This window comes from Gallus gallus, chromosome 3 (genome assembly GCF_016699485.2).
Source record: "Gallus gallus isolate bGalGal1 chromosome 3, bGalGal1.mat.broiler.GRCg7b, whole genome shotgun sequence".
Lineage (NCBI taxonomy): Eukaryota > Metazoa > Chordata > Aves > Galliformes > Phasianidae > Gallus > Gallus gallus.
Genome location: NC_052534.1, coordinates 42,527,207 through 42,541,037, shown reverse-complemented (window position 1 = coordinate 42,541,037; position 13,831 = coordinate 42,527,207). Strand labels below are relative to the sequence as shown.

General features: G+C 41.5%; 1 protein-coding gene across 1 annotated transcript; it reads right to left on the bottom strand.

Annotated features, from left to right (window-relative positions):
- Positions 1-1,105: 1,105 nt before the first annotated feature.
- On the bottom strand, positions 1,106-11,188 carry MPC1L (mitochondrial pyruvate carrier 1-like). The gene is given in 5 exon segments (NM_001031524.1): positions 1,106-2,859; positions 3,605-3,737; positions 6,157-6,253; positions 8,141-8,144; positions 11,046-11,188. Coding segments are annotated over 5 exon segments (324 nt in total). The 5' UTR covers positions 11,117-11,188; the 3' UTR covers positions 1,106-2,840.
- Positions 11,189-13,831: the final 2,643 nt, after the last annotated feature.

The following is a 13,831-nucleotide window of genomic DNA, read 5'->3' as shown; positions in this document are numbered from 1 at the left end:
TAAAGAAATCTTGAAGGTAGTGCCTTCTCTTCCAGCCCCAAAATTATGGTTATTGCTTTTTTTTTTTTTTGATAATTTATTACTATGCTATCAAATGACCTCCACAATTGAACTCTAAATCAGCAAGCTTCCAGGGCAAGGATACTTAATCTCACAACAGCAGAAGAAATCACAAGCTGTTTTAATGCTACAGCAAACAATTAGTTTCAGTCTCCTCTAGAAGAGGGTCAAGAGATCAACCTCAGTCTTGAGGGGCAGGAGGGTACAACAGAGACTGAGAGTATCACAGGGGCTGCCACCCACCCCAATTCCCCAAGGTGCTATATTCCTCAGCAGAAGTCTGGCAGAACTTACTCAGAAAGGTGACAAATTCCTTCTTGTCTGATCACATGAAGGAAAGCAGCAACTGAGGCTGCAGCAAGAGAGGAAAGGCTATGTGGTTCCTGGTAATGCAACCATGAAGTAGGAACAGTAGACTCAGGGAAGGGTTTAGAATGATTGTGAAACAGGTTTCCAGTGAAGGAGGTATCTCACTGCTGAAAAGTTAGTGGGATTAAGGCAAGCTGTGAAATTAAAACCAAATAGCTGTTCCAAAATAACAGCATGTAGTGATAAGCCCTGTAATGCAAATACTGAGCACATGCTTTGGATTACTGTTAATCAGTTAAACTGGAGTAGTCCCCCAATTTTATTCAACACAACCTGAGTGAGAAAAGGGAAGCCATTATCTCCATTAAAGTTAGCCAGATTTCATACAGATTTCATAATGTGAAGACCTCCAGTTCCTCTAGAATGTGCTTATTTCAGGTTACTCCAAAATACCATCCTCAAAATGCTCAAAGACCAACGCGTTTCAGTATTTCATGCTACAGGACCTGGGCACCTGCTATTCACCCCTGTACAACTCCAGTAGGAAAGAACTTAAGCCTTGCCCTAGTGAATGGCTATAGAGAGATGAAAGGAAAAAGTAGAAGGAAACACATGAGAAGATACAGTGCAGACTGCTACACACTAGGACAATGGAAGGAGATACTCCTGTAAATGTTATTCCCTATTTAATGAAGTTATTGGGAGCTAATGAAAAGCAATCAAAGCACTAGATGACTGGTAAGAATTTGATTTTTTTTTTATTTACTGCAAACTTCACCTAAGAGCCAAAGCCACTATAACTCACCTATGAACTTCAGTTGCATCTGTAAGTAATCTCTCTCCCCATAAACAAGTGCATGCAAACTATTAAGTGTTAAGACAAGCCTTGCCTGCATTTATCTCACTACTCTTATCTAGAAGTTTAACATTTCTCCTCTATGATGAAGAAACAAGGAATAGGCAATACCTTCTGTGACCATGCAACAGTACTGGAGGGGAAGCTTAATGAACTAACTTCTCAAAGAAGCAAGTAGCTTTAGCAAGTTGACAGTGTTTGCTTTACTCATGCAGCAGGGCATGCCCTATTTGACTCTTTATTGTATACCTGCCACATTGTTCAGCTATTATGCTATTAGGAACAACACAATATTAGCCTAGAATTCAAGCCTTTTAGCCTACTACAGCTGGCAAGTCCTTTAGTACTAGCCACCATTATTACAGTATAGATAACCAGAAGACATGTTGCTTGTTACACAGCCAAGTAAACAGTATAAACTCACTGTCCACTGTAACTGGAGTACTCAGTCAAATCCTCACCTCCTTTCTCCTAGGGAAAAAGGAAGTTTTAGGTAATAGGATGCAGAGGAGTCATTTGCCTTGACTCACTACACGCAATGGATAATGCCATTTATTTTTCTAGTCTGTTTTTGCTCTGTGCCATCACAGGAACAGACTCTCCCTCTTAAAATTTCATTTTAGGATCTGATTTCACAGTATGATAAACAGAACTTTTCACGATTTTTGAGATGTTTATTGCCATTTGGAATATGTTTTATTGTTCAAAACACTGCACCTAAATAAAATCCATCACAAACATTCTTTGTCATCTACATCTTTAACAACGATGTAACTTTCAGGCAGGTCATGCATGAAAATCACTCTTCAACATCAAAAAAAAACTAATGAAAGGCACCTTGTGTCCTTCACATCCCAGACTCCAAACAAGTTAAGTAAGTTTTTGCCTGAATAAAGATTACATACATCTAGAACAACTCAAGCAGTAGGAAAACAAATGAGAATTACCTGAAAAATAGTATCCGACTTTGTTGCCTTCCTTCATTCAGTGCTATGCTTTTGCTTCTCACCATCTTTATTAAGTAATGTGCGACTTAAAAAAATTACATTACTGTTATGTCTCTTTACTGAGACAAGGCATGCAGTAAGAGAAGAGGGAAAGCTGGCTGCTTCCAGCCTGCATGTCTACACGTTTGTTCTTGTAGATTAGCAAGCCACTGCTCAAGTTAAAAAAGAAACTAGGAATGAACGCACCCAAGTTAAATGGCTTTTAAGAATATGTTAATGTATAGAACAATACCACCTACAGTTCTGTTTTACTGACCTCTATTCAGGTTAATTTGAAAACAAGTTTGTGAAGTCATCACAAGCTATTTTATTTTCATAATAAGAAATTGGTTTTCAAATAGTGCTGGTTGTTTGAATAACAAGCTCTGTTAGAAGGGTAGTTACTAAGGCCAAATAAGGCAACAAAACATTAGATGAAGTGTTTCCCATTGCTGTATAGTACTTTTAAAAAGGCAAGATAAAAATTAGAAGTATTGTTGATGGGGTCATTCACAGCAGGTGCTTTTGTTTTATCCCCATCGTCTTTGTCACAGCAACTGTAGATGGCAGATCTTCCTTGGTTGTAATTCAGGATGAACATATTCCTTGGCTTAGTTCAAGTTAAATATTTAGTTCTTTTTCTCCAACCTGCCAGGAGAAGAACAAGGCTTTTTTTAAAGAGGGAATACTGAACTTCAATAGTTAGCAAAAATCTGGATGCACAGTAGAACTTCAGGAATGTCAGACACCTAGCTGGTTATTTCTACAAAGGCAGATCCAGTAGCAACTTCCCTAAGTCTTCTTTAATTTACAGATCAGGAGACTTTATCTCATCGGATGCATTTCTTAAAAGAGAAAAAACCATAGCTCTGATTCACCAGGATTGTTTGGGGTTGTGTCTGTATTACTAACAATATAATGAAGGTGCGAGAACTGCGGTCTGCTCCACAAATACATAATATTAAATCTCAGATCTACCCCATACATACAAGAATGGTCAGCTTAGTTTCTTTTCATCTTTGAGACATACAACCCCTCCACCATTTTATGAATGTTTTGGTCTCAGTAGTCACTGAAATACACATATGGACTAATCAACATAATACATTAAGCAAAAAAAAAATCAAAGACACCAGCAGCTGCTGAAAGCCTTGTCTGCATCCATGACCATCCATGAGCCTTTTCTATGTGGACCCCCTCCAAAGCTCACAGGACATGCAAGACAAGTCACATTTCAACCTGTGACAACAAGCTTGTTTTTCTTTATTATCTTCTGCAAGCCTATTAACAAGCCCAGAAGTTATGCGGGGGCTTGCACCACAAGTAAAAGCCAGTGAAGGAGCATCCTCAGTACCATCATTTTATGGCTTCCCATTGTTAGAGCAGAACTTGCCTGTATTTGATCAGTCGCCCTCCTTGAATAAGTTGTGCAACTTCATTAGTCAAGTGGCATGCAAAGAGAAGCCAGTTTCTTGGCTGCACTTTGTAGGCAAATCTCATGAAAGTCAAGGAGTAACAACACAGTGCTGCAAAAATATAATAGATATCAGTGGATTATTTTACGTACTTGCATTTTGTTAAGAAATTATTTTCACACCAGCAAAATGTAACAATACACAGAATGCTTCTCACTGGCATTTGAGTTTTCCAGTTGTGTTACAAGCTTATGCATTTTTCTGCATTGGATCCTTAAAGTGGACAAGTGCTAGTTTTACTATACAAGAAGATGTGGGGCTGGAGTCATCCACAAAAAACCTTCATATTGCTGTGGTATAACTGAAACTTTTTAAGGTTATGACTTAAACTATCTCAGCTAGAGATTAAAAGGAGTCCTGTTAATACCAATGAGACATGACAACAAATAACTTGATAAATTTCTAGGACACTATTTTAAAGAACTACTTACTTTGCATATAGTTGTTACTGGAAAAGCTCTTACAGTTCCTTTAAGAGAAGGATGCTCCCAGCCACAAGAAATTATGATCATTCAGAAGCACAAAGGTTTCTTACCTGCTTCCCAGGAAGGCAAGAAACATCTCAATTCACCCTCCCGCTATAATTGCATTTAAATACATGAAATTACAACCTATTAAGTCATCAGTTTTGCAGAGTTCATGCTTTAGCTTTCCAATAGGCTTAGAAAGAATTAAAAAAAAACATCAGGAAAATTCTCAAACTAAACAGCTTTTTTTGCCCAGGTTCAGAACCTAGAAGATGACAGAAATTTGTACACATACCACCCCAGGCATACTTGTAAAAACTACCCTAAGAAGGGCAGTAAACACAACCAGATGCTAATACCATCACACATTTCAACACTGCAAGTAGCACACACTGAACTATTAATAGTCCTGTGACCTTTTAATTGGAGAACTACTAATGAGTTCAGATTATAAAATAGCAGTTCAATTATCCAAGTTATCAATTGTAGAGTACAAGAACAAGTAAAAAAATGGAATTTGCTACCAAATACTTTTTATATTATGCAAGAACTTAAGAGATCCATTAACAGCTTAACGAACCATAAGCAACACCTTTCATAAGGAAACTGAATTAGACTTATTCAGGTCTAGCTCATTACTAGACCACACTGAGTTACTTGCATTTAGCATGTGGAATCACTTCAAGCTTTTGAGTCCAGTAATTTGATGTCTGACTCTACACATAGAAAACCTTTTAGTTTAAGGGCAGTCTAGTAACTACTTTGTATTTATAAACTTCTGTTCAGCTATAAATTAGATCAAATACAGGAGCAGGAATAAGTAGCTGTAACTAAAAAAGGCATTAATAAAACATCCACCACTCTCCAAACTTTATCCTGATTTTTTTTTTTTAAAAAATAGGGTAATAAGAAAAGCAAAACCTGCAAATATTTGCTTTTTTGTCAAATATCTACAAATAAATATCAAGAAAGATTTTATTTTTAAAATACTAGGTTTGCTGATGAGCTTCAAGCTCTACAGCAATTAAAGTATAAACGAGGGTTTTTTGTGGCAGGAACTAAAGCAGCTAGGGCAGAACTACTGTGTGCTCTGTTTCTGTCTTAAATGTCTGAACTTCACCGAGCTGAGTATCTGCCACCAAAAGTTATTTGCAAAACACTATCACTATGCTGGAGACAATATTTAAACTGGTCTTTCATCTCCAGGGTAGTAGATTAATAGATTGAATTACTCTAAGAAGAATCTAGTATAGATGGGGCTATAGATTTCCTTAACCCAATGGTATCTTGCTTGGGGGAGAAGAATTACTTGGAATTAACTTGTTAATTCCTTAATCAGTCCAACTGCAATTACACTAGTATTGAAGAACCTGCTTAGTAACTTAAGTTACCTGTTTTATGAAACTACAGAAAAACTTCAAATACACAGAGACATAGGCAAAGGCTATATACATGCAAAAAAAAAGCAGAACAATTGTTGCTTATGTATTTAAATGTGATGTAAGAACTTCATTTTAAAAGCCATAATAGCCTCCTGACATTCAGGCAACTGCTTGGAAGGAATTAGTCTACATCAGGTGTTTTTTAGCATCCCACAGACCAAGCACTACTGTTTCTTCAATGTCACTGGTCATATTTAAGTCTCACACCAATCACACTGTATATGTATCCTTGATGCAAAGAATAACACTGGGAAAGATGCACTCTTAACTACTGCACGCAGTAGTGGAGGATACCAAAACAATACTTCAGTTTGGTGACCAAAACTATGCACCAGGACTCTGCACAAAAAAAAAGAAGTTACTGAAAAGCTCTGTGAAAGACCTTTGCAACTCTTCAGTAACTCAGCATGTGTGGCTTCCAAGGTTATGTTGCCAGATTTTTAATATCTGCATCTGTTCTGATCATCAGTTAATAAGAAATTATTAATACCACACTGCTTTAAGTGAAGAGTTCGTGTTCTATAGTTAGTTCATTGAGAAGATGCTTGACTCAGTACTTACCAAATGTCATTCGGCCACTAATGATTTCTGGAGATTTCTTCATGTCATTAATAGCAGCAACAGGAAGTCCCCAGTTGGCTACTGGCCCCCAAAAGTGCTGTAGAAGAAGGAAAGAAAAAAGCTTTGCAGATACCAATTAAGCTCATGCGTTTGTCTCTTCCCCTAATGGGGATACTGGAGATACTCTAATACTTTGGAACTGTCAGGGGACATTCAAGTTGATCTTGAAATTTCAGTTGCAAGAAACATTTCGCCAGTCTGAGTATCAGCTTGTAACGTTATGGCTTTCAATTAAAGTCTAATTATGTGTTTCCTGCAAATTTAGGTTGCAATATTAGTAACTTAACTAGAAAAAAATGTAATGTTACATTATACACAGTTTTCATAGTTTGACCTTTGTGCAATATGCAAAAAAGTGTAATATTTCTGTGTCTACAGACTGTGTTGGCTCAAATTCAGATTTAAAGGAGTATTCAAGGGATGCAACAAATGCATTTATCTTTACTGTATTTCTGCTGATACAAAAAATTAACACCTTTAACAGTCAAAGCCTCTCAAGTGGGAAAATGGCACAGCTGAGAAAAACTGCATGGTTACATAGTATCTATACTTCACAGGTATGTTTAGATAGTGTAAAGAAATGTATCTGTAACTCATGCACAAAGTATTTGCTGCAACAGAAAAAGAGCATTTACAGTAAAAATGTCAGCAGTATGTAGGATACTTTCTTCCAATTCTTGAATGAAACTATTTAAAGGACTGCAAGTGGCCCAATAACAGGTCTTTAATCACAGTCACGATTTGCACAGTAAGATAGTCTAAGACCAACGTGTCCACATTATGACACCAAATCAAAGCACAAAAGGTGAGGTAGTACACATTTGTGACCTCTACTGTTTAAATAAGACCCCTGAAATGGCAATTTCAGTTTCAGAAAACAGGCCTTCAAGGCCCTAACCCTGCCACTGTTTTCACCCAGAGGGTGGTGACACACTGGAACAGGTTGCCCAAAGAGGTTGTGGACGCCCCATCCTTGCAGGCATTCAAGGCCAGGCTGGATGTGGCTCTGGGCAGCCTGGTCTAGTGGTTGGCAACCCTGCCCATGGCAGGGGGGGGGTTGAAACTAGATGATCACTGTAGTCCTTTTCAGCCCAGGCCATTCTATGATTACTGCTGACTTTCGGTTTGAAAGGCAGTTAGGGTCAACTTCATGTTTTTGAGCAATTGCTATTACAACACAGATGATATACTGCAGACCACCTCCAGCTCCAGTTACTGCAGAACTGCAACTGAAGAACCATCAACCTGAGGTGCCACAGCAATAACTTTCTCCTGCTGACCAGGGAAGTAGGTGTGAAGCCTTTTGACTTGAGATGGTTATCCAATTTTAAGTGCCTGCAGGCAAGCAACCTTTTTATGCTTTCACAAACAATAATTAAAGTACACCTATCCTGTTTGTCTTTGGTCTACAGAGATGAGCAAGTTTCCCATAACATTATGATTATTACTATTAAGAGCCACCTCTACTGTTTGATTCAGAGCATAACAGGTCTAAGATATCAACTTACAGTTTCAGGAGCAAACTGAAAGGTTAAAGAAAACTCTGCAAATAGAGTTGTATGGTACTATATTGTCTCAGTAAAGCTGATTAAAAAAATTAAGTCAACCAAGGTAATTCAGTTGCTACTACACTACCAGTGTTTCTGCTATATAGAAGAGTGGCTCGAGATAAATTAGATCTCCTTAGTGAAGAAAAGGGGAAAAGGTAAAGCCCCTTTGATTTTCTAGTGATTACTGTGAGACAGTCTGAAGGAGCTGATGTTCAGTCACATAAAGCCCAGATCTGCAATTAAGATTATTAATACACCACTCCTGGTGCTTTTCACATGCAGGCAACTTCATTAACAGTGCTGAGGCAGAAAAAGTTTACAAGTTACTGAACTCATGCAAGAAAATGAAACAAAGTCCCTTCCCCGCTCCTTACCGTGCTGTTGAAGTAGGCCATCATTGTTTGCCATTCAAAGAAGCAAATGGGAGACAAAAAGAAAAATATATATATTAGTTTCTTTCATAATTCATATATGATTGATGCTCACAAGAAATGAAAGACAAGTATAAGTCAGTAAACTATCTTGGCAACAACCTCAGTTAATTTAACTGTCTATTTCCTTCAAGAGCTGTTACAATGAGAAATGTTTACTGCTGAAGTGTCATTTACCTTGCTAAACAAAAACCTCATTATGGTCCATGGAAAGTCCTTCCTGCCCTGCAGGCTTCAAAGCATCCAAAATCCCACCCTAAGCTAGTTTAAAACAGATGTCAAAAGCCTTCAAGATTTGTCTAGAACAAAGCTAAACTTCTATAGCTACTCTGTAAAAGCTTTGAAGTCAATGAATTCTCCATATGCCTATACTTAAGTAGATCAAACTAAACATTGCCAGAGCTCTTGCTGTCACTAAGCTCACGCCAACCATGGCTGTATTAAAGATGAGCTATAACATTCAGTGATCTAACATGCCATGTACACACCAGGAATGTCTGGGTTTCATTTAAGCAATCATGTAATTACCAGAACTATTAACACTGATCTATACTACTATCAGTCATTCCCATCATAGTGGTTTCCACGATCACCTACCAAATGGTGATACTAAGTAGACAGTCAGGCTTACTTCAGAGATCAGGCTGGATCTTTGTTACAAGCAGCAGTCTGAGTCCAGATGTATTGTTACTACATCCTTGACTAACCTAACCACTTGTTCTACTTCTCTTATTCACTGTAGCAATGATCGAGTGATATTCAAAGGCCAAGTACACTTTTTTGGGGGGGAAAAACCTTAAAAAAAAAAACAAATTCAAACAAGTCTCTTAGTGCAATGTTTTTGTGCTAACGGAACCCAACCTTCTTTTTTAAGGTGCAAGTTGTTCACATGCATGCAGAAGCCTAAAATAGAACCATGCTGCCAGCTGCTAACAGTTCTAAGGTCTTACAGCCATCCCCATGCTCACGCGACACTGGAACAGCTTTTATGTTCCCAGAAGAGGGCAGAACAAGGTCATGCAGCTTCTCCAGAAGCAGGCACCCAGCCCCAAAGCTCTGCTTTGCTCTACTGTAGTACCCTTATTTCAGATACAGTTCAACTGCATACATCTGCTCCTGAAGAGATACCACTCCAAATCTGTAGTTTCCAACAATTACATCCAATCCTGTGACAAAGAGAGCATTCTGTACTAAAAATGTCAAACCTTGATATGCCAATCAGCTTGTTTTAAGCTAACACTGCTGCTGTATTTTACAAGGAGGAGGAAAAGAAGCTGTACCTAGAGCTTACATCCTCACCACGTTTACTTTAAAACCTCAAGACATTATTAGGGCAAATCTATATTTACATGATTTACAGCCATTCAAATCCCTATTAAACACCACTTCAGAAAAGCCAGAAGTGAAACTGGCAGAACATTTAATTATTTCTGACAGTTTTAAAAGCAATTTATCTTTTCTTTGTGCAAGATCCAGAAGCTAGCTCAAGATGTAATGCCAGACATAGCCACCTGAGAAAAGCAGTATGTGTTCATTACACCAGCTTTCATGATTCTGAGTTACTAAGCTGAAACTGAAGCTACTCATCCTGATGGACCTCTGCAAGGACCGACTTCACTAAGACATAACAGCTCACAACTCACTACATAATCCATTCCACTGCTTTGGGCAACTGTGGTTATTCTATCAAAGGTCAAGCATGAAGATGTACAACCTAAGTGTTGCAAGCAGGATCTCCAGTCATTGTTTCTCACAAAGAAATTACACACTTTAAAGCCTCACTGTAATTACTGAAGTGATTAGATACTGATTTCTAGAGCAGACAGCACAGACTCATAGCTTTGAGGAAACTCTTGCCCTAAGAGCAGGGCAAGAAAGGAGTTTTGTGCAAGATGCAGAGCCCTCCCGCCTAGCAAAACAAGAGCTTTCAGGAAGGAACATACTGGGATACAGCTCTTAAGTAGACACACTGTGTTTCTGCTACAGCAGAAGACTGCAGCCTTTTATTGACAGTTAGCTAAACTCTGTGCACTGTATGAAGTACAACCAAGAGCCTGTACTGCTTTCCTAGGGCAGGAACAAGGCTGAAAGACTGCCCTGAGTGGTTCAGCTGGCTTCGTGGCACACCCAGTAACAAAAGGACAAAAGACAGAACCCAGGCCACAAAGCAAGAATCCTGTGTGTGCTTTCTTTATACTTTGTTTACTTCAAGACCAGAACCAGGATGAAATAACTGTTTTTTTTTTCTTTTTTCCAGCTGCCTTTAAGTCTTTGATAAGGAAAGTGACACTTCAGCAGATAACCTTGGTGGTGTTAGGGAGCAATTAATTATTCCAGAAGCTGGTTGCTTCCCTTTATTACCACAATATACATGCTCCAAACGAATGCCAGCACAACAACGAAGTGTTAATGTCATAAAGCATCCACTGAGTTTACAAGACACCCTCAGAACTTCCAGAAGGAATCCCTGCTGAGGCCTGCTCTGACTGCCATCTTGCTGTGAAGGTGTTCTTGATCTTCTTGCATTTGGGTCACTGCTTTTGCATTATTCCCGACCTCGCACAGAGCCCTATGCTGCAGGCATGCTGCTCGCCACAGAGCTCTCTCCCACGCAGGCCCACCCCACCTGCCCCAACCAGGGCCGTTCCTCACAGTAGCAGGTGCACTCCCACGGGTTTGCACAACGAACAGCAGCCGCAACAGCCGTAGGCGGCACAGAGAAAGGTTTCCTAACGTCATGAGGAGAGCCCCGCCGAGCCTCGCAGCCCCTCTGCTCGCGGCTCCCCGCTCCTACCCGCCCGCCTCAAGGTCAAACCCCCAGGGCGGTCGGCATCCTCCCGTCACTCACCTCATCAGGTAGTCCCGGAACTCCTTGCTGCGCACATAGTCCGCGGCCTTACGGGCCAGCGCCCCCGCCATGGCGGCCCGGCAACAGACGGGCAGCGCCCGCCTCGCGTGCAGCCCACACTACAGACGTCTCCTTCGCGCCGCCGGCCGCTTTACGGCAGCGCCCGCGCCACCGCCCCCTCCGTCAGCGCGGCGCTGCTCGCGCTCATTGGCCGCCGCGGCCCCGCCTCCCGCCCGCTGCAAGCCTCCGAGCCGGAAGCGGCGCTCAGGTCGGATGGGAAGGCGGAGCGCCGTAAAGCGGCGCGGCGGGAAGGGAGGGGGGCGATCGCGAAGCGCGACGCGGAGCCGCCCTCGGCTGAGCAGCCGGCGTTCCTCCGCAGCCCGCCGAGCGGAGCCCTGCCGAGCCGCTATTGGACACGCGGCTCGGCTGCTGGCTCCTCATTGGCTGGGGAGGCTCGTCCCGCCCCCGCCTGGGGCGAGGCTCTCCTTGAGGCGGTGGTTGGGGCGGGTGGCGTCAGCTTGGACTGGAAAGTGCGGGAGGAGGGCTGCGGTGGTCTGCTAAGGGTAGTCATGCTTGTAAGGGCCCAGTGCGCGAACTTTGGGTTTGCGGTCAGAGAGCGTAGGATTCAGCCTTCCCCCATCGCGCCCAGGACGCTGAGCCTGGCGCCCGCAGGCACTTTCCATTTCCTGCCCTCGCAGAGGTTGCTTGTTTAGACTGACAGATAAACTCTAACCCTGCTATAATACCCTCTCCATAAAATTCGGGCTGGTCAAACAAATACCCGTATGTGAATGACTCCTTATCTTTGCTCAGTGTACTAGAGATAGTGAAACTGGATGTTTATCTGCTCCGACTGCTTTCCCAAGACCTGCAGCACCTTTACCAACTGGGCTGGCAGCTGGGTGCAGCCTGGGCCACGCGGGCAGCACAGGAACCCACAGCAACTCCCTGCTCTCTGCTTCCTGGAAAAATACCGTGCAGCCCTTCTCTGCTGCATTACTTGCTTGAAGAGGAGCAGATCTGAGAGAAGGCACAGTCTGGGCACAACCTCCCCTTTGTCTGTGTCCTTGGCACGTGATATGAGCCACTCTCATTTGGCTGTGGTGCCAAATCTTGTCCAATGAGCACATCTTGTGCTCATTTGGGCACAAGAGTTGTAATACCCTTTATATGCTGTATTACAAAAAGCCCCAGTGTGTTTCTACTAGTTGTTTAGAAGCAGAAAAGGGAATCCAAAAGGGTTTTGAAGGAGTTGCTACTCACGTTGGTTCAACTTGCGCCAACACAGGGAGGGTCTACAGAAATCAGTGCTGTGTGTGCAAACAGACTCTTATGTGCTGGGATTCCTCGTGTCTTGCATGATGCAGCCTGTTCCAGTCAGCAGTTTTTGAGCTACGGTTTTAGCTGAAATCCTTCACTGAGAATACTATGTTTTCTTTGACATTGTGTAAAGAGAAGAATTTTATCGCTTTCCTTACTCCACATAGACTCTTGTTTACAGCTTTCCAACGTGGTTCATAATGTTTGAGTGAAAGCCTTCCCAGCAGTGCAGAGTCCTCTAATTCCGAGTGTTTCCCACTTTGTTTTCAAAACAGTTAATAGAAAAATCATTAACTAGATATGTGTCCAGAAGACACCAGCCCCAAGTAAAAAGCCCTAGCAGCTGAGCAGCAAAGGCAGCAAGCAACAATTTGAAGTGGGCTTTTGCTGCAGGTCTGTATGTGTTTACAGCAGTTATATTTACATTCCATTTTTTAGGTTTCTTGTATCGTGTAAAACTGTGTCAATAGCCAAACCAACTCAACATCCCCCCCCCCCCCCCCCAAAAGAAAAAGTATAATAATACCAACAACCCTTAATTTACCACATTCACAGCTTCCCTAGCTTCCCTGTTATCCACCAAGACTGTTAAATAGAGAAATCAGATTGATTTTACATGACTTGTTTGTGGTAAGTCCATGCTAGGTGAACTTTTAAGTACTTTGTTCCCTGACTGTTCCCTGATTATTTAATAAGTTATTCTAGTGAGCTTTTTGGTAATTAGTTATACCATTTGACTTATAATTTACTGACCCCTTTTCCTCAGACACTTGGTCTTCTCGAATGCTCCTTCTCTCCATGAGCAGGACAATGATCACTGGTGATCTCAAGTTGCTTCTGCTAGGGCCTGGTGGCTCTTAGAAGTTTCATCAGGTCCCACCACACATTTAAAATATATTTCAACCACCTTTCCCCCCCCCCCCCCCCCCCTGCTTTGAACAAGCATGCATGCTACCATTCTTCACTCATTATTTAGACCTATTGGAGTTATTGTTGTCATACTTCTGCATTTACTTTTTATGGGCTCTTTCTGCGTTTTTCAGTGTCTGCAGTTTTCTTTGTTGTATTTTAATTTCTATTGCTTTTATCAAACTTCTGTAGTTGTCTCCTACGTCTCATGACAGTTGAAACTGGTTTCATGCCTTGCCATATCTGATTCTGTTTCCTGCAGGCTGACACTGTTTGTTTGGTATTCATTTTCACCTAGTATATCCTTATTTTTTCTACTAATGCACGTTCCTTCGCTGGTGCCCTTGAATTCCCTTCCTCATTTTTAGCAGGTAGACTCCTCCCATTCTCCAGCAGTTTCTCTCCGTAGGATACTCTCCAGTAATAGAGGAAATCAAAAGCTTTCTGTAAATACTGTTTGTACAGCTCATCATCTCTTCCTGCCAGCACACACCTGCTCTGACCTCACCTGCACCTGCAGCTGGTAGGATGGACTGGCACCTTCAGCTTGGCTCCTC